The 19,811-nt window shown below is 40.3% G+C and overlaps 1 protein-coding gene across 6 annotated transcripts; it reads left to right on the top strand.

Annotated features, from left to right (window-relative positions):
- The first annotated feature begins 6,189 nt into the window (after positions 1-6,189).
- SLC25A30 (solute carrier family 25 member 30) lies at positions 6,190-19,086 on the top strand. 6 transcript variants are annotated; one of them, XM_075741812.1, is made up of 11 exons: positions 6,203-6,302; positions 6,478-6,650; positions 9,762-9,840; positions 11,273-11,420; positions 12,132-12,226; positions 12,491-12,576; positions 13,908-14,003; positions 14,843-14,967; positions 15,491-15,629; positions 16,642-16,722; positions 17,494-19,086. In XM_075741812.1, the coding sequence occupies exons 3-11, from the start codon at positions 9,777-9,779 to the stop codon at positions 17,533-17,535; spliced, it is 876 nt and encodes a 291-aa protein (XP_075597927.1). In that variant the 5' UTR covers positions 6,203-6,302; positions 6,478-6,650; positions 9,762-9,776; the 3' UTR covers positions 17,536-19,086. The 6 variants fall into 6 exon arrangements, with proteins under 6 accessions (XP_075597926.1, XP_075597927.1, XP_075597928.1 ...); XM_075741811.1 differs by lacking the exon at positions 6,478-6,650 and having other exon boundaries at positions 6,190-6,265; positions 13,908-14,007; positions 14,847-14,967; XM_075741813.1 differs by lacking the exon at positions 6,478-6,650 and having other exon boundaries at positions 6,203-6,314.
- Positions 19,087-19,811: the final 725 nt, after the last annotated feature.

The following is a 19,811-nucleotide window of genomic DNA, read 5'->3' on the forward strand; positions in this document are numbered from 1 at the left end:
CCTCACATCAACTATTACAGGACTGGCAGATCATTTGTTTTCAAAAGATCACTTATTCTTTTCATTTACAAAAAAACTTCTTGTCGTTACAGGCAGTCTTGTGCCAGTAAAAATGTCTGCACAATTTATACATGCCTGTTCTCCTCATGTCTCTTGTCTCAGCCTTCATTTGCACTATCTTCTCTTGTTCATCTATGTCACTCTTAATTGCCTTTTTGTCTCTCTTCTCCCTGTCTTCTTGCTGGCTTCGCATTTGAAATGAAAAGCAATGACATTTGTAGGCTGGTTCTTTGATTCCATAGGACTAGATTCCCCACAGCCTTAGAGCTGAAACAAGGCCAAGCTATTTCCTGCGTGAATTAAGACTCTTCATTTTTAGCTGTGCCGTGGGAGTCCATCCGAAGTCCTTAGATGAGGTTTTACACATGGTCCAGCTGGCAGCCTGCAGGCTGCAACGTGGCCCTGCCTTGTTTGCAGTCTCTGCTCTCCTACCTTGAAGAAGGTTGGAAAAAGTTGTTAGCGCACTGCGTGAAGTCTGGTGGTTAATGCCACCCCCTGCTCACACTGCAAGCCAGACGGGGCCAGGGGGGGCAGAGGTATTAGGATGTGGCATTAAAGGCAGGATGCATACTGCAACCCCTCAAATGTTTTTGCTGTGCTGGGTACTTATGGCTAAGTCCTGTGAGAGGTTGAGTCATTCTAATAGTTCGATGCTTCCAAAAAGGCTGAACCCACTGCAAGTCATGCAGTCCTGCTGCTTCTGTTATGCTGGTGCTGGTGCTAATGTAAAGCCAGTTCAGTTCCATCAGCTGGCAAAAGCCTAGGTTTTGTAAACTGTAAACTTAGTGAGTTGAACCTGCTCACAAGTCAGATGAGGCCTATCACCGGCATGAGCAAAGGGCTAGAACTGTGTCTGGGAATGGGAGGGGGATGTGGGAAGGTAAGGGAGCATCCTCCTTGTTGGCAATGCGCTGCTACATCAGTGCTGCCATGTTGCAGAATACCCTTGTTGCAGCTGCGAGGCACATTGCTGCGCTCACTGGTGCTGCCACCTAAGGCGTGAGTGAGTCCAAGAGCCGGCATCCACTGAACCCTGTGTAGGGAAGGACAACTATGCAAAACGGAGGGACGTGTTTGAACACATCAGCTATGTGTTTCACCAGAAGCCCATGGTGTCTATCACTACAGTCTGTTCAGCCCCTGGAAGACCACTGACCACTGCTTTCCCACTCTGGCAGGTTTTGTTACTGGAAGCGTGTGGAGATGTGAGTTCCTACCTGTGGCTGCTGCTTTGCAGCATTGGCAAGGAATCCCACTGCACACTAAACATCCTGAGTGACTTGTCTAAGATGTGGTTTTCGTAGCAGATGACTACCATAAGGGCAAAATCCTACAGCTGTTTTCCCCTGCTGTGCAGAATAACCCGTCTTGCTCAAGGTTAACAGCAATCAGCTCATCTTGGCCAAACACAGTGTTAGTTCCAGGACCCTGGTGTTGTCATGCTGTGAATGAGCAGGCCTGTGAAGCAAGAAAGTACTTCTTCAGAAAGCATCCTGTCTTTTCAAAACCTTTTAATTTAAAAGGTTAATTTAAAAAAAAAAAGTTACTTTAATGCTGAATTTTACAAAATTTTGTAAAGTACATTTTCAAATTTAAAAAGAAGGAAATGGTATTCAAATTCTGATAGGAAAAGCTGGGTTCTCCAAAGCCAGACTGGTAAGCAGAAGAAAAAATGGATTGTTTGGGTAATGATTTCATGCAAAGTATTCTATAGACACTATGGGAAAATGATCAAAACTTGGGAATCAGGAAAGAGAATAGTGAGGTTCCTTTAAAAAGTAACAGCACTGAAAGTGTGAAATTTTCCTACATCATTTTGGTGTTTTGATCAGCCAAAATCCTGTACTGTGAAGAACATGGCTTGGGGTCACCTGCTGCCACATCTCACTGTCTGTTGTCTTGTATGAGTCACATTTCTGTTAATGTAGAACTACTTCAACTGTAACACTGCTTTCATCGGATAGTCAAGTGTAAATATGCATTTCCCCCAGCAGATGCTTCCTACTATCCCTGGATATCGAGTACTACCAAGTCAGGGGTGTACTTAAAGTGGTAGAAGACATACTGTATGTGCCATGTTCTTTGGTATCACACCGTCCTCTCTGTCCTTTGTTCAACATTGAATCATCTCCTCTTGTGGAAAAGGTTCTTAAACCACATGCTGCCTGGTTTTTAGTAGGGCATAGAGACATGTTTGCTTTTCTTTGTGTTGCATCTACTAGTGCTCTAATTGGCATCATTTCTTCCAGCTGCTACTTGTTTAGCTGCAGTGCCATGTTGGACAAAAGCCTCTGTGAAGCAATTGTGACTGATCTTTATTTGGCAAGCGGTCAGAGGACAACAGGCTACTTCTCCGATCGCCTGTTGAGGTTGGAAAGTATTGCATAGTAGTGAAAAGCCTTCTGTAGTCCCTTCCTATCTGAGAATCTTTAACAGCTTTTCATTTGCTCATTCAAATAACATCAAATCGAACACCGTGACATACATAGGAATTATTATCTCTGTAGGGAGTCTCAGAAATGAAGAAAAATCAATTTCCCAGGACCTGCTGGATGATTGCAACACTTTCAGAAAATTTTGTCTGGATTACAGGTTTACATTTACTAGAATTGCCTTGCTGGGAACTCATGCTGTATGACTCTCTCATCCACTCAAAGCCCGGAACTATCCTCAGTTCCTTCACCCTCAATGCTTTAAAAACAAATCACATGGTCCTTTTATATCCACAAAACTAGGACATGATAAAGACCTTTGGCTCTTGCCAATGCCAGAGGGCAAATCAGTTACCAAAAAAAAGGAAAAAAGTTCAAAAAGGCTACAAAATAACATTTACTGTTGTTCCTGCTTTCACTTTCCTTTATCCTTGAACTCTGCACAGCAGACTCTGTTACTAAGTTAGAAACTGTAAGATGGGTTGTCATTGTATGCCTATATGTCGTATGTTAGAAGCTGGAGCAGGAAATACCATTGAAAAATTAGGGAAAAGAGGGCTGGAAAGTTCCTTGAGAGTCCATTCCGATGCTTGGGCTGGATCATCCAGACTGAAGCTACTCCTGAGAAGCAGCTGCTTAAGAACTTTTAAAAGCTTGTGATGATGAAGGCACTGCAAGCTCCCCAGTAAGCCTTATCTAGCACTGTCCATACCACTAGAAAGTCTGATGTAACATCTAATACAAGTGGTAGAGAACAGATAATTCCTTTCTTCTGCGTGGTCACCTTTCAGTCTTGAAGATTATGCTATCCTCAATCTTTTTTTAGAATAAACAAGTCTACTTGTTTCAATCTTTCCTTGCAGATCATGTTTTTGTATCCCTAGCTTTATTCTCCTAACTCTTTTCTACAGCCCTCCTGAAATATATGACACGTAGCTGGACATGGTGCTCCAGTTGAGGCTTTGCCCCTGACAAACACAATAGAAGGACTATTTAATATGTCTCATATTTTTACACATGCCAATAGCATGTTGGGTGTTTATTTTTTTTCCAACAAAGTCATCTGTTGTATGACTGAGGGTCAGATTAACTCCTTCTCAGACAGAAAGTGCAAAGACCAAAGATGAGAAGGCTGTGCCAGGGCAGGAGGCGGCTGACTCCCGTGTGCCAGACTTGCTTTCATCATGCAGCCAATGAGATGTGAACAAAGCAAATGAATTATGTGACTAATAATTATGAAAGTTTCCAAAGGACAAAGGAAACTCTCCGGTGGTCACAACCAGGGACAAACTGACAAGGCAGTTGGAATAATGCCCATAACCATTTGGGTCACTTCACTAACCATTCATTTAAGCAGTAGGACACTAGACAAAACTGTCTTCACCACTGCAGAGACCAGAAGAGAAAGTTTTTCCATTGTAAGTAGCAGTGGAAACAGTGAAACAAGAATCAATGTGCAAAAAGCAGAGCAGAATTCTGGTAGAATTGTTTGAGGGTGGCCCTCTTTTGTTTAAAAAAGAAACACAAAAAATGCTTGAGGAAACTTGGGAGCAGTAAGGTTAGGGGTCTGGGAACTAAATAGTTAAACCATAGCCCTATGCAGTCCAGCAGGAAAGAACTGGCTTTTGGACAAAATTGTTGTAAGACTGTGTAACCAGAAGCACACGGATTGTTCAGAGACATGTGAAAAGATGCTGAGCACCAAAGTCAACTGCTGATACGGCACTGATGTCAGGCTCAAGGCAGCTTGCCAAAAATAGTCCATTGGCAGTTGATAAAAGCGTTACGTATCTCATCGTACAAATCAGGTTGAAAATACAAGAAAAGAGGTTATTCAGAGGATCCATCCAAAAGTCACTAGTTAGCCTAAATTTCTCTTTATTCAGAAGTACATGGTTGAGTACTAACAAGTACTTAAGAAATCTGACCAGGTGCAAGCTGTAATGTGTGAGCAGGAACCGGTTTGCATCAGAGATAATAAAAAACGGCTGCCTGCAGAAGGAGCTGGCCAAACTTCAGGGACAACTTAAGGTCAAACTGAAACTAAAGTCCTTCTTAAAAGGAGACAAATTTGGGAAGTTGGAAAGCAGAAGTGGCTGTCCCGCAATATCACTCAGCGTTAGAATCAGTCCAAGTGATCTCTGTGCAAAAAGAAAGAAAGGAGCTGTTCAAAGTTTACCTCAAATAAGATTCCCCTGCTGTAGATATAAAACCTGAAAAGTACTAGACAGCTACTAGGAGTTTCAGGACAGGGTGTAAACATGAGTACTAAATCTGAGGTGTGAGCTTGTACGTAGCTTCCAAGAGGCCCATCTGCAAAGACGACTTTGCAACACTGCAAGTTGTAGAGAACCATTTTCACTGTATGAAGCATTTACAGCACACTGGCACCCTAATTTTGAATTCCTTATGTTTTATTGACAGGTTCATGTAAGGCTTCTTAATGAGAGCTGAATGGGCATTATCCCCTTCCTCTACCAGCTGGTAAGCTTAAATAGACTTTCTCAGCTGCCAGCCTTGTCCTGAGATTAGTAAGGGGGGCAATATCACAGGAATTTTTGACCTTTCAGGGGTAAGGCATGCCATCCACTTGCAAGGCAGCAGAGTGACAGTGGCAGCAGGGCTGCACCACAGGAGTACATCCTACAAGTGTATGGGGATAGATCCTACAAGCATGTCTGGCAGCTCTTCAGTCAGAAAGGGAAAGTGCTGAGTTGCTAGAACAGGCTGCCTTTAAGGGCAGAAAAAAGCTAATTTCAACCATTTCACAGGGAGTCCTGGGCTCTGAACCAAGGGAACCGACTAGTTCTGGTTCTCTTCCAGTCTTTGTGGGCTGGTCACTGCCACCTGCACAGCAGCCCTTTTGAACAGCCCCCATGTTGCTCCTTCTGGCTGGGCAGCGGTGTGGTGGCCACAGCCCATGTCCTGTACAGCACTCTGTGATCCTTCTGAGAGGGCACTGGATATGCATTTACGAAGCAATGTAAAGCTTGCATACTGAGTGCATAATTTCAGCATTGGTAATGCAAAGAAACGTAGTTAGAATTGCACAAAGCTGCATAATAATAATAATAAAAGTCATCTGTGGAACTACTTTGTCAAAAATATTTAACGGGGTATCTTAAAGAACAAAGTAGCTACTTAAACCCACCCTGCCCCCTTCCATTCCTCCACAGAGCAGGTATCTACGGTTCCTGTAGCGATTTAAGGAAACTTAACCCAGATACCGCTGTCGTCTGTAGGCAGCAGGGGCGGCCGCGCAACTGTAAACCGAGGAACAAAATCAATGTCCTTATAGTTAATGATGAGGAGAAACCCTGAGGGGGTGAGCGACCTGTTCATTAACTGAGGAGCACTGAAATACCCGACATACCTGTTCCAGTCTCCCGGGCGAGATTGCTAGTGGAAAAAAACACCCTGCCCTGCCAAGCCCGTAAGTCTCCCAAGGCCAGCAGCGAAAAGAAGACTTCTGACTGAAAGGACAGGGCAATTATTTTTCCCCCCCTGGTTTATTACAGATCGGCTCGGTGTCCCCCTCGATCCAAACCTCCCCTGACGGCCGCGGCTCCTTTAAATCCACCCCCTTCCATACACACACCAGTTCCCACCAGCTCGTCTCCTCAGGCGAGCCCGCCCTTTCCAGCCCTCCCAACGGGGGAGAGGGGCGGAGCTCCGCACGCCTCAAGGGCCGCCCCGGCTGAGGGGGGGAGATGGGCAGGGCTTTATAACCGGCGGTGCAGCGGCGGGCCGACGGTTTAACCTGGCGGTGGTTGGTACGGGAGGACGCGGGGGTCGAGGAGGCCTTCGGTGGTGAGTGGGGTGGTAGGTGTTAGCCCCTCAGATCGCGGGAGGGGGGAGGTGGGTGGTGGGTGTCATCTCTCACTCGGCCGGCGAGGCGGCGGAGGGGCCGGCGAGGCCCAAATGGGCCTCGCCGGCCCCTCCGCCGCCTCGCCGGCCCCTCCGCCGCCTCACCGGCCGGGTGCAGATATTTCTCTGTGAGCTTCACCGAGTGCTGCGTCTGAAGGAGGACGGAGGTTTTCTCAGCTTTGTTCAGCATCTTCCAGAGCCCTCCACCCCTGAGCAGGGACATGCCGCTTCCTCCTCTTCGTTGTTTTTCCTCTCCTGATACTCTTCATCTCAAGGCGAAGCCGGAGGGAGGTGTGCAGTCATTGTTGCCTCTCTTTACCCCTTAGCAGGTGTTGCTGTGCACTTCTCGGCTGTTTAGACTGGCAGTGCTGCTCAGGGAAGGTTTGCTGCAGGCAATCCTTTTTAATTTCGGGGAGGAGGGGCTTTTACTGGCTTCGTACTTGTAGGGCGGCTGGTATTTGGCAAGAACTTGCCATAATGGTTGCTAGCTTTAACCCTGATTTTTTTTTTTTTTTAATTTATTTCTGATGATGCTTCACTGCTCGAATACAAAGTCTGAGCTGTGTGTCTGCAGTGTAATCCGTGCAGTGAGAAAGTATTGTTTGGGTAACTATCTTATACGTGTATGCTTATGTTACCGGTAATAACTTTTTAGGACTAATAACTCATTTAGCAAAAGCCTTCTGTAACACTCCAGGGTCAAATTAATTTTAAATAGCTAAACCTACTGTAAGCTGGAGTATGCTGTGTGTGTAGTATACTAGCAATATTAACCGATAAAGAATTTGATATGTGACTTTTAAAGTCTGTTCTCTAAGTGGGAAATATCTAAATGATGCACATCTAAGTGATGCATTCCTGTATGGAACCTGGGCTTTTGATTTTATTTCAGTCATGCTGCCAATTAAAATTGATCAAACTTGCTTCTGACTTTTGCAAAGTGTGTGTGGATGAATTGCTGTTAAGGGTAGTATCACTTCTGTCATCTTACTGATGTTCAGGGAACAACAATGTATATTTGATAAGGATACTTTCTTTCTACTAAAATAGGAGACCTCATTTTATTTTATAGTGAGGGCTGAACTCTGTTTTTCAGTAGTTTGCCAATTGAATTGCCAATTTAATTCTTCTAAGGAGATGCTTACTATTTTTATCAGTGTCTGGAAGAATTTCTGAGTAAGAAGCAAGAATTCAGAAAATGAGACAGCTGAGGTGAAAGGGCAAAGTTGCTTGCTAGTGTGGGGTTTTTTTGATTATTTATTTTTTTAGATAAGCTGTGCCACTCTGCCTTAAGAGTGTGCCACTCTTTCCTGTAAGTATGGAAAGCTAGCAGAAGGGATGCAAGGCAGAAATAAGTGGAAAGACTGAGATGGTTTGGCCTAAATGGTGGGAAAGGAGACTAGTAAGCCTTTCAGAGGTACAAACATTGACAGTGCTGTGTAAGGCCTTCACCTTGGAATATGTCAAAGGAACAGTATGCTATCAAATTTCTACTTTAGGATATCTTATACATATATCAAAATTTCTGCTAATATTAAAAAAATCTGTGTATAAATTTAAAACTTTATTTGGCTGTGCTTACATACTGTGTCTTACATATTGTGTCTGTGCCCCAGAATTACATAGAAAAACCGAGTAGACTTCACTGCCTAGGCAGAGTGAAATACAAACCAAACGAAAGTACACATATACTTTAGTTTTTTCAGTATTATGGTATTTGTGATAGATGAAAAATTTGTTTTAATGCGAGGGGAGAAAAGTTAACTATATTTTCAATTCTAACAAGTTTCTCAAAAGCAAAGACCATATGTGTAGCTGATAATGGGGAAACTGAGCTTGGCTTTGTCTCCTTTAATTAAATGATCTGCTATTAATCATGGTAGGACAGGAATTTGAAGAACTTGGAGCTGGAAGTGACCTGCCTCTGGCACAGTGTCATAACTGATATGGCTCTGCAGCTTTCATATTGAAAAGCTGGCATTGTTTATGCCCATGGCTCCTGGTCTCTGTGCTGCATTCTTTTTGGCAATATAGTGGGTGCCCTTACTTGCCTTTTCTTCGTGGGTTTTTTTACATCAGTTGTGTTCTCTGCAGTGGCCTAAAGAGTAAGATGGATTTCTGTGGACTTGGCTGTAAAGTATTTGAGATTGTGTGCTTTGAGCTCCTATGGGTTTTTTAATTGTATTGACTGTTGGAAGACTGAAGACCCAGATACCTCCTTGTGAAGTAAAGATGACAAAAGGAAAACTAGGGCTACTGTAACTACGCAGGCATGCTCAGTGTCTGCAACTTCTGTTAACTTCATTTGAACGCTGCATTATTGGCACTTCTAGAGGAAGTGACCAAAGAAGGTTCATCTTTACAGAAGGGGTGCTAAATAACTGGTGTGTTTGTGGTATTTTCCAGCTGGGCAGTACTGGTGAAGAAACAAAGTAACAGGGAATGTATGTGCCAAGGGAAATAGTTTCAAGTACAATTATTCCACAAAATTAGATAACTGTAGAATCCGATGTTTAGGAGGATATTATAGAAAATGGGGAATGGAAAGTATTTATATTATGAGGAAGGGGAAAGATAAGCTGTGGAGAAGACCTACTTGGTTTTGGGAAGTGCAATCTTGTATGGGCTGGACTAATCTGGTTTTGCAGTTCTTATCTCTTTTCTAAGATAATTGGATTACTTTAGCATTTTGCAAAGCATATGCCATAGTTAATTATGATTTGTGGTCACTGTCAAATTCAATTGACTTCTAAGTTAGAGCAGTCTTTTTTTTACTGTGAAAAGCATTATGCACCTGATTTTTACCATTTTCATATAATGTTCACAAGAATGAATATTGTGAACACTGGTAGCAGAAATAGGCCTTAGTGCAGGCAAAATGTTGAATGTGCCTCTGTTTTCTGTTCAAGTGTACCAGCTCATGTTAATGTTGATACCAGGAAAAAAAAGGAACAGGAGTTTGGTAATGACTGTCTCAAAGTTCCATTTGATTGCAGGATGTAGTCAAACTAATTCAGCTTGGTAAGGAATTGTTGGAGGTTATTCACTGCAGTGCTCCTTAAGATCACGGTTGGACTTGATGATCTTAGAGGTCTTTTCCAACCTTAAGATTCTGTAATTCTATGATTCTATCATGCTTGGGAGACAAACTATTTTAACCTTTCATGGTGAGGATAGTGGTGGCCCAAATACATAGTAGAGACATTGATTTGAACCCAGATGCCTTTGTGCAGCATTACTGACTGACTTCTGATTGTCAAAGGTATTAAATGTTTTTACCCTTAGTATGTTTGAAAGGTCCATCTTCAATGGACAAGGCACAAAGTTTTATTAGATGTTAGCATATATATTTATATAACAGCTGTACTTATAGAAGCATTAAATCATTGTCTTATTTCACAGAAAGAAGAATCGATAATGTCAGCACTAAATTGGAAGCCCTTTATTTATGGAGGTTTAGCATCAATCACTGCAGAATGTGGTAAGCTTTTCCTTTACTCAGTCCCTTTTAAAACAAACTTCATTCCATGCCATCAGTGACACAGTAGTAGTATATGGTGGTCTACGGCACAGGAGTTTTTTTCTTTAATGCTGACTGAAGAGTTGGTCAGAACTTTGTTACAGTGTCAGAACATATCTGTCTGTAAACTTATGTCCCATGTGAGTCTTGTTTTTATACAAACTTTCCCTTTGGATTCTGTTATTTGGTGTTTGTTGATCTGTTCCTAGATAGTGGTCGTAAGTATGCACAGCTTTTATTTTGCAAGGGTAGACAAGTTAAACTCTTAACTTAAACATTTTTCTCTTGGCTTTTCTGAGTAGCTATGTTGCAGTTTAAATTTCCTCTCCTTGAATGTGAGTGGCTGATCAGATTTGAACACTTAAATTCAGTTAGTGTGCAACATAGAATAGTTGCTATAGTGAGACAGTGCATCTGATGTCTTAGTGCCTACTCTAAAGACAAACCTAAAATATTAACATCCTTTTAAAATCTCATCTGAAATGCATGTATATGAAAATAAAAGGAATCTGGGTTTTCACAGTGGCAGAACATAGTCTGACATATGGTGGGCTGCATGTGAAGTTTGTCTAATAAAGTAGATGTAGTATAAAATTATACTTAAAACTACTATTTTGTTTTCCTTTTCTACCTTCTCTTATGAATTCTATTCAAACTTGAGTTTGAAACCTTTCTTATTTGACTTGACTGAATGTGGCCAATAATCCAAAAGCTTTGTGAGGAAAACAAGCAATTCATAAAAGCCTTGCTTGTCTGGTAAACCTCATTAGACTAGATGTACTTAATCCTCACTCCTATTAGTGTTTAGATGAGTAGTGAATGTTGAGGTGGTCCCTTTCGTAAAGATAGGCTCTGGAAGAATATGCTTTCTAAGCCTTTTCATAAAGGGAGCATGGAGAGTATGAACTTAACATAGCAGTAAGCTACAGGAAAGCAATAACAGAAATGGGTACTGCTGCTTCTGCTTTTTTAGGTTCTAGATTAGAATCTGTATAGCTTGTCCTATGGAATTTATTTCTTTGCCTTCAATTAAATGCTCTTCAAAGATGATGGTAGAATACACACACAAACTCTGTACTTGATTGTGAATGCAGAGTCCTGTTCAGCGTGGCTGTTTACAACCAGGCAAGACCGTGTTGCTTGAAAACATGGCGAATGTGAAATGCAAATACAGGAAGTAGGTAGGGCCTCTGTCAAGCTTTTAGAAGAAACAACGTGACATAAAATGAACCACTTGTTTAAAAGAAAGTCTTGGTAAGACAGACTTCTTTTCCCCAGGACTATTTTTATGTATTTTAGGATATAATAAAGCCTGCTGTTTCCTATATCATGTTTTTTGTTGTCTTTGGCTAGCTAAGTACTTGATTAATTTTGTCTCTGATTTTTCTTTAAGGTACTTTTCCCATTGATCTGACCAAAACACGTCTGCAAGTTCAAGGTCAAGTTAATGATGCCAAATATAAAGAGATCCGCTATCGTGGAATGATGCATGCACTAGTCAGAATATGCAGAGAGGAAGGATTGAAAGCCTTATACTCTGGGTAAAATTAACTGATTTTCAGTAATGGTTTATGAACAGTATATTGATAAGTATAAGCCCATGGTGTGTGAATTCTTGGGTTTCAGGTTTATAAGGTATTTGTTTAGCCTCAATTAATCTGGAAGTTGAAAGCCCAAGCTCAGATTGCTTCACACTTTGCACTCTGCAATAGCATTTCATGTTTTAAAAAAACCAAACACAACAACAAACATACACACACCAAAAAACCAAAATCATAAACTTGAGGGTAAAAAAAAAAGCTAAGCATGAAATTATTCTATACAAAGCTGCTCTGGATGTTCCATCTCTCAGAAGAAAAGTTGAATTAACCTTTGTGTATAAACAGGCATACTTTTCTTTAAAACATGCAAGATGGTGGGGGAAAGATGTAATCTGCAGCTTACATTTCAGACAAGCTTGCCAGTTATTTTATAGATTGCAAGTTGAGGCACGCTCTAATAGTAATCCTTCCACAGTTCATTCATGTTCTTGCAGGCTTTATTAAAAAAAAACAACCAAACAAAAAAACCCCAAAACAAAAACACAACCACAAAACCTTGTTTTGCCTATGGTGAGTTTAGATTGTTGATTTAAATGAACAAACCTTTCTCTGGTAGATATCTTGTGTTCAGTCTGTCCTGCTTTAAAAAGTATCTGCTAATCAGTCTTTTGCAATTTTGAGCATAAATATTATCACCTCCTATTTTTACAGGATTGCACCTGCAATGCTACGGCAAGCTTCGTATGGAACTATAAAAATAGGCACTTACCAGAGCTTAAAAAGAATGTTTGTTGAGCATCCAGAAGGTGAGTGGGTTTGTTCAATTTAATTGAGGACTGTTTTGCTTGAAGCGGGCTGTTTCCATTTGGTATCTTAATTGGTTTGAACAAATCTACTGAGAAGACATTCCTCGTAACAATTGCAAAGTGAGTCAGCAAGGAGAACTTGTCAGAGCAGTTTTTAAGGCTTCTGTAATCAGCACTCTCTCTGGAGGTGTGGCATCACCCTGCCCTTATGCATCTTAAACTTTCTAAATCTACAGCTAAACTTTTTCTTTGTTTATGGAATAGATGAAACCCTGATGATAAATGTTCTATGTGGCATTCTTTCGGGAGTAATCTCATCGTCCATTGCTAACCCTACAGATGTCTTAAAGGTAATTATGTTTTATGTAGAGTTTGGCCTTAGTTTTTGTCCTCTCCTTGAGGAAATGCTGAATCTCCTGATGAATGTAGGATTTGTTGTTTTGTAACGCTATCTATTCTCATCTCTCAACTTTTAAAAATCAATAACATCCTGAATTCTTGAAACCTTCTTCTGGTCTGTACTAATTATTTGGAAGTATGCACCAGGAAACTGATGGTTGGGGAGACAGTTGGATCCATATAACTTTTTCCTGAGGGTGGGGAGGGAATAATTTTAAGATGACTCTTTTTAACTTTCACGCTATAGTGTTTGTGTGGAAGCCACATTGCATATTTCATCTATACTTCTTGGTAAGACTTATACTAGGATGTTTCTCGAGCTCAAAATAGGTGGTCAATTCAGATGCAAGTGTTTCAGTGAGTGCTACTTGTACTGTATGATTTGTTAATCCTGTAGAGAGCCTTTGCAATCCAGTGTCCTATGGAAATAGTGTTCCAGCATCATAATTTAAAGAGAATTGGTGAAACTATCACCTCTTTAAGAATCTGTTAGCTTAATGATAGTCAATCACCTCTTTTTCCAGTTACTTAAAAGGGTTGATGGTATTTAACTTACAAAACTGTAGCATTTGACTTGCATGGCTGCCTCTAATGAAAAATTCAAGAAAACTTTCTATTCTTCTAAAATTACTAAAAAATTAATCCTTCATAGGGCTAGTGTGGTTATGCAGAGGCATTTCAAACATAAGCTTCTATTTCAAATGTGGCTTAGGGGACATGGTTTAGTGGTTGGACTTGATGATCTTAAAAGTCTTTTCCAACCTAAATGATTCTATGATTCAATTGGTTATTTCCCAAAATTATGTCCACGTACCAACTTGTTCGTCACCAAACTTGTATTTGGTAGTTACCATGGCAGGTTCCCAAGGACATTCTTAGAAATACACAGAGTCAAAGACCATGGTTCCTGCTAGCTGAAACCTTAATCTTTTTAACCTTTCATTTTAATGTGTTCATGTGAGAACGCTGTAAAGGACATCCTGCAGAACCCATCTGTCAGTTTAATCTAAATGGAGTAGTGTACAAGTACAGAAATAGAAGTGACTTAATGCAGTTAAGAACTACACCATGTACTCATTCAAAATTAGCAGCTGCATTTAGATAGTTAAGGCACTTCAACAGATTGCATCATGGTTATGATAATGTCAGCTATTAATTTGTATTCAAAGAGAAATTGACTTTACCAAGAAGATTGTAACTTAAAGTGTTTATGAAACTGTGGTAAACTATTATATGTTTGAAAAGTATTTATCTTCTAATTCTATCTTCAAATGAATCTTAGATCAGAATGCAAGCCCAAGGTAGTGTGATTCAAGGAGGAATGATGGGCAACTTCATACAGATCTACCAAAGGGAAGGCACTAAAGGATTATGGAAGGCAAGTTTTCTGATCTATGTCCTACATTAAGTACACTTTCTTGCTCAACTGAATCTCATGTACTTCTGTAGCATTCTCAGTCAAAATATGGAAAAGTCAGTAGCTAATGTGTACGTAGTTTGTCATGACTGCTTTGCTGCTGGTGTCTCCGGTGCATTTTGACAAAGGGTTACTGTCAGTCTTGTCTTTCAGGATTAGCCACTTCTTAAAAAAAGGGGAGACAAATGGAGGCTTAAATGAGGGTGACTGGCTCTAGTTCAACAACCCTTTGCAAGACACCTCTCAACTTGTGTGCTCTGTTCTTAAAACCAATATTAAAGAATGTTCAGAAGTAAAGGTACTAATGAACATACCTTCCAGCTCAGGAATTCTTGTACTCAGTCTTATAGGTTGTCTCTTATGCCACTTAGTCAGTGACTTTACAAAACCAAGCATGGACAATTGTTCTGAAACAGCTGGAAAATAGAAATATTAATGTGCTTTTATCTGCAAAGTTTCTTATCTCCAATTTTCTATTCACCTTCCTTACTTTTTCAGTTTTTCAGTTAGTGAGGGGAGCCAGTATCACCTGGCTGTTGAGGTTTTAGCTAACTGTTGATGTAAGAATTCAGATGTTAAGCAGAGATGGAGTAGCATAAAGGAACTGAAATTGCTGTTTAGCGTGGAAAAGTGATTTATCTATTAATTTGAATTTGCAGACTTGTGCTAATTAGCCTTATTTGAATTCACGGTGTTCTTAACACATTCATGGTGTGTTGCTTTGTATTATAAAAGCTAGGTTTTTCTGATGGTGCACAAAGGTTAATTTCAAACTTCAAATACATACTTTCTTTTGCCAGGGAGTGTCATTGACAGCACAGAGAGCTGCTGTTGTTGTTGGAGTGGAACTGCCAGTGTATGACCTCACCAAGAAGCACATAATAATGTCTGGATTTATGGGAGATACAGTATATACTCATTTCCTGTAAGTTTGTATAACTGTTTGCATAGCTCATCATTGGTTACTGCCTATTATGGGGGATGAATCTTTTGATTTTTCTGTCATCAGTCTAGATCTAAATATACTTCTGATGTGTTTATACTTTTTAATGCAATAGCATCTCAAGTGGTAGCACATTGCATGGAAGCTAATCTTATTTAGGATTTGGATTTAACTTCCTTTTGAAGATGGAATTTTGTTTTGTGGACGGTCTGAATCATTCAGCTTTGAGTTGAGGTTAGAGGAAAGTTCCAATCAAATATTTGCTATTCTCAGAGTCACAAATGTCTGTTCAAGTATACAGAAGCTGTATATGAGGGCTATATATCAAATCTTCAAAATGATGCTTTACAGTAAATAGAAAATAATTTTTCACATCTATTAGTTGACGTAATTTTTAACTAAAAGTATTAAGCATTCATATTACTACATGTTTTCTGCAGAGGGGGAATTCTTGTGCGTCTTTAAATGTGGTAGGTCAAATTTAATTAAACGTTTATTTTATTAGCTCAAGCTTTACTTGTGGGCTAGCTGGAGCCCTTGCATCCAACCCAATTGATGTTGTGAGAACACGCATGATGAATCAGAGAAGCCAACAACACGGAGGACACTCAAACTACAAGGGTACTTTGGATTGCTTGTTACAAGTAAGTAGTTCATGTATGAACATAAGTAGAAACTGGTGCCATGAAGCAATTATTTTGGTGTAGAACTTGAAATTGTTCTAAGTTTCCCTAGAAATTAATCTAAGTAACTTAAATATGCTTTTTGCTCTTATGCTCAAAATGACTGTACTGCCAATAATGAACTTGATGTGAAAATTATCTACTGTCTTGACGGAAGGGCAGGAAGAAAGTTAGTATGTACTACAGGCACTTACTTCCTTTTGGTACTTGGATGAGTAGACTAAATTTCTGAGCAGCACTGTCTCTTACTTAATTTTATATGATGTTAGGATATTGATAGGAAAGTATCATTTCATTGGTCAGTTCTTGAAGAACAACATCTTCTGGGGTGCAGATGGTTTTCTGTGTTGCTTACTGCATAATGGAAAGCCTAGTACAGCCAAAGGCAATGTCAGTCTCTGATTTTGATTATTTTGGTTTAGTTTCTTCAACCCCTAAATAGGGTATGAGGTTTGAACCTGATGGTCTCTTATATGGAGAAGAGTGGATAGGAAGCTGTTGGTGTCCAAACTGTTGACTGAACAGTTGAATCTGTATAACAGGCCAAGTCACACTGTCCAGTGGAGTTTTGTGAAGTTCATAAAACTGAAAAGTTTCAAGGGTGTGCCTAATGTGACAGCATGTTCACATGCAACCAATTATAAGGGGGTGCCAAATATGAGCTGCAGGTTTACATGCAACTCTGTGCAAGGTTTTGGAAAAACAAGTCCAGGAACGCAATTTGGACAAATCTACGTTAAGCACTAAATGACATAGACTGCATCTTTACCTGCCAGGCAATGCTGCAGACATTGCTAATCTTGGCTTTATCTAGTGAAATGTTTCCTTGTCCCATCATACAATATATTTAAATCAAGGTTACAGCACTAACTCATCTCTTTCAGTGCTATAGAATCTTGTTAGCTGAGATGCTATCTAGATTTCTAGCTAATAAAGAATTACCCAAGTGTGTTCTTGATGTGTTTTTTTCTAGACATGGAAGAATGAAGGCTTTTTTGCTCTGTATAAAGGGTTTTGGCCAAACTGGTTAAGACTTGGGCCTTGGAATATCATTGTATCCTTTTTCAAAGGTGTGCAAAACCATTAAGCTAGCTGTATGACAGCAAGTATTAACACAGCTTCACAAAGTGCTCTGTGTGGAAAGTGTCATGTCAGTATAAATATTCCTTTATGAATGGAACACTTTAGTTGACTGTTTTCTTAGTCAACTGCTGCTGGTCACACTGAATTTGATTCATACAGTGTGCATATTAGAATGTGTTCTTGCAAAGCATTTTTCTCTTCCTCCAATTTCATGCCTGTACGTTTCCTTAGTTTGGAGCCTAGTTTTAAATAAAATTGACCAGATCAGTTAGGAATGGGGGCTATTTCTAGAACTGAGGAAACTGTTGGCAGTTAGCCATGAAATCTTTTTGTATTTATCTTAGTCTCATACAACTTGGTTTGTGTTTCAAGAGCCAGCTGACTGGAACCTGGGAAGTGGGTTGGTAGTAATGTTTTTTACCATGAGCAAACCTACTTTACCTTGTCAAAGCTAAGTGAGTAAAGTCTCTAAGGGTTTTCATAGTAGTCTCCTGCCTCCTCAGTCCTGTGGTTAAGATCCTGAGGAACAGGGATGGGAAAGCGGTTGGCATCACCAGCCTTAAAGCTTTTGATGTTCAGAAGTGCCCTGAAGCAAGTTTTATTGTTCTGCATAACAAAAATGGTCAACTAGCACCATTACACAGGAGGGAACTAAGAAGAGCAAAGTTTCACACAGACGCTGCTGTCCTTTAGTAGTGAAGTCACCAAACAGGAAACAGTTTTCCTTAATCAGCTCTTCCAGTTCTTTCTGACCTATGAACAGCTGAAGAAATTAGACTTTTGACATGTGGAACTGTATGCTGGATTCTGTCAATGTACTATTGTACTGAGTTTAGAGCGACTTGTAAGTTATCCTGAGTATCTGCTCTTATTGCCTGAGATGCTGGCCAAAGGAAGAGGTCACTACAAGACTTGTGGATGAGAGCAACCTGGAAGTGATTGCAAGGCAAACTGCCTCCTGTGTGGCTTGCTCACGTCATTTGGTGGATGATGTGCACTGTTTTCTGGACTGAGCCAAACTTCTGTGAACTATTTAAGTGTTCTTGAATGTGATGATCTGGAATGCAACTTTATGCTATTGAGACTCAGATGCACAGTGCTTTGTAGGTATAAGAGGTAAATAACAATCTTTCTCTCAAAGGAAGATAGGTAGTACCAAGGAGCTGGGCTTTTCCTGTTTTCAGAAGTGTATACAATTTGACCGCAATAGTTTATAGTTTGCAATGAACTGAAAGTGTCACGAGACATCTTTGCAGGCCTTTGGTTCAGTAAAATACCTGTCATGATACAAAATCTTCTCTGGTTTTAGAGATTTCATGTGTTCTCAGTCCTTAGATGTCTGCATAATTTGCTGGGAATAATCCAGCTTCATTTGAAAGTATGGTTGCTACAGCTGTCAGTTTTGCACAGCTTGAGGAAAGTTGCGGTGGTGGGGTTTTTTCTGATCTATCATTCTTGGTTTTCAGCACAAGTGATTCTTCAACATATTCACATGTAAATTATAAGTAGGAATGGAGTTCAGGCAAGTCCATGCTCATCTGTCTGTCTTGCAGAGAAACTTTCCGTGCTTCTTCCATTGTTGGGAAGAACTAGGTGTAATGGTTACCAGCTGTTCCATATCATCTGAAAGACAAAGTCTTATGCTGAGCAGTTCAGGCTGTCACCTGAACATAGGTGTCTATGTAAAAAGAAGGAAACCCCTCCAAAGGTAAGTCTGATGTACAGACTGCTTTCCTTCGTTAAAAAGACACCCAAAACCCGACTGAGCGCTTTCCTATAGTGAACAGGCCCAAGTTGCTGTTACATGCAAGTAAACACACATGTTGAAAACAACTGCAACTTCCTTAAAGCATTACCTTTTGGGTTAAACATACATCAAAACTGCAGAGCCATTAACTAAACAGTTATGTCAAGGTTCTTACAAATGCTGCTGTTAATTCCAAGAAAGGAAATGTGTGAGATCCAAGTTGTACAGTCGTTCCTCCTGTGCACACAGAGGGTAGCAAAGCAGGATGCACAGCTTCAGATTTTTGTGGTACCATATTAATCTCTTAAACGTTTTTGGTTAATCATACATTCCACTTAAAGAAATTTCTATTATCACTTAAAATTAGTAATTTTTGAATTCACAAATGGATTTTTAAATGCACAAGGCACTTTCTTTCCTAAGGTATAATGTCTTTCTATGTATATGGATATGCTTATGTGCAGTGTTTTTTTTTCCTTACAGCTGTTTCTATGCTTTAATAGAAATATTTGTAAATATTTTTGTACACTATGTAAACTAAGCATATGTTTTACATTTTTAAGCTTATTAAAAGTTTTAAAATCATCATGTAATGACTCTGAACTGCTTCCAGTTTCTAAGTTTCAAATGTGTGTGTGGGGGGGAGGAGATGGGTGAGTTTAGAAACACTGGAAGTGATTAGCAAAGGAAAGCTGTTGGTGGCATTGAACTGTTTGATGTTACTGGTTACTTAGCCAAGGCAGACTAAAGTTGCTGTAGTTAAAAGCTTATGTTCCTGTAACTTACTGCCTGAATAACATGCATTAACCAGATGTTTTCACTGTTCTTTGGCACATCTCGAACTGCAAGACCATTTCCCACTCTGATCTGTTCCAGACCGAGCAGTTTTCATAATAATCAGCTTAGTTTTGGGTAGCAGCAAAAGTAACCGGCTAGACTGAGATAATCATAGAATGACAGAATGGTTTGGGTTGGAAGGGATCTTAAAGATCATCTAGTTCCAACCCCCTGCCATGGGCAGGGACACCCTCCACCAGACCAGGTTGCCAAAGCCCCATCCAACCTGGCCTTGAACACTTCCAGGGAGGGGGCAGCCACAGCTTCTCTGGGCAACCTGTGCCAGTGTCTTACCACTCTAACAGTAAAGAATTTCTTTATATCTCATCTAAATCTATCCTATTTTAGTTTAAAGCCATAATCCCTTGTCCTGTCACTCCATGCCCTTGTGAACAGTCCCTCTCCAGCTTTCCTGTAGGTCCCCTTGCGGTACTGGAAGGCTGCTGTAAGGTCTCCCCGGAGCCTTCTCTTCTCCA

The sequence above is a fragment of the Balearica regulorum genome, chromosome 1, assembly GCF_011004875.1.
Source record: "Balearica regulorum gibbericeps isolate bBalReg1 chromosome 1, bBalReg1.pri, whole genome shotgun sequence".
Classification (NCBI taxonomy): domain Eukaryota; kingdom Metazoa; phylum Chordata; class Aves; order Gruiformes; family Gruidae; genus Balearica; species Balearica regulorum.

Coding starts and splice junctions, on each gene's coding strand:
- SLC25A30 (XM_075741811.1), top strand. CDS start 9,777: ATGTCAGCACTAAATTGGAAGCCCTTTATTTATGGAGGTTTAGCATCA. Junction 9,841..11,272: donor ATCAATCACTGCAGAATGTG/GTAAGCTTTTCC, acceptor TTTTTCTTTAAG/GTACTTTTCCCATTGATCTG. Junction 14,008..14,846: donor TAAAGGATTATGGAAGGCAA/GTTTTCTGATCT, acceptor TTTGCCAGGGAG/TGTCATTGACAGCACAGAGA.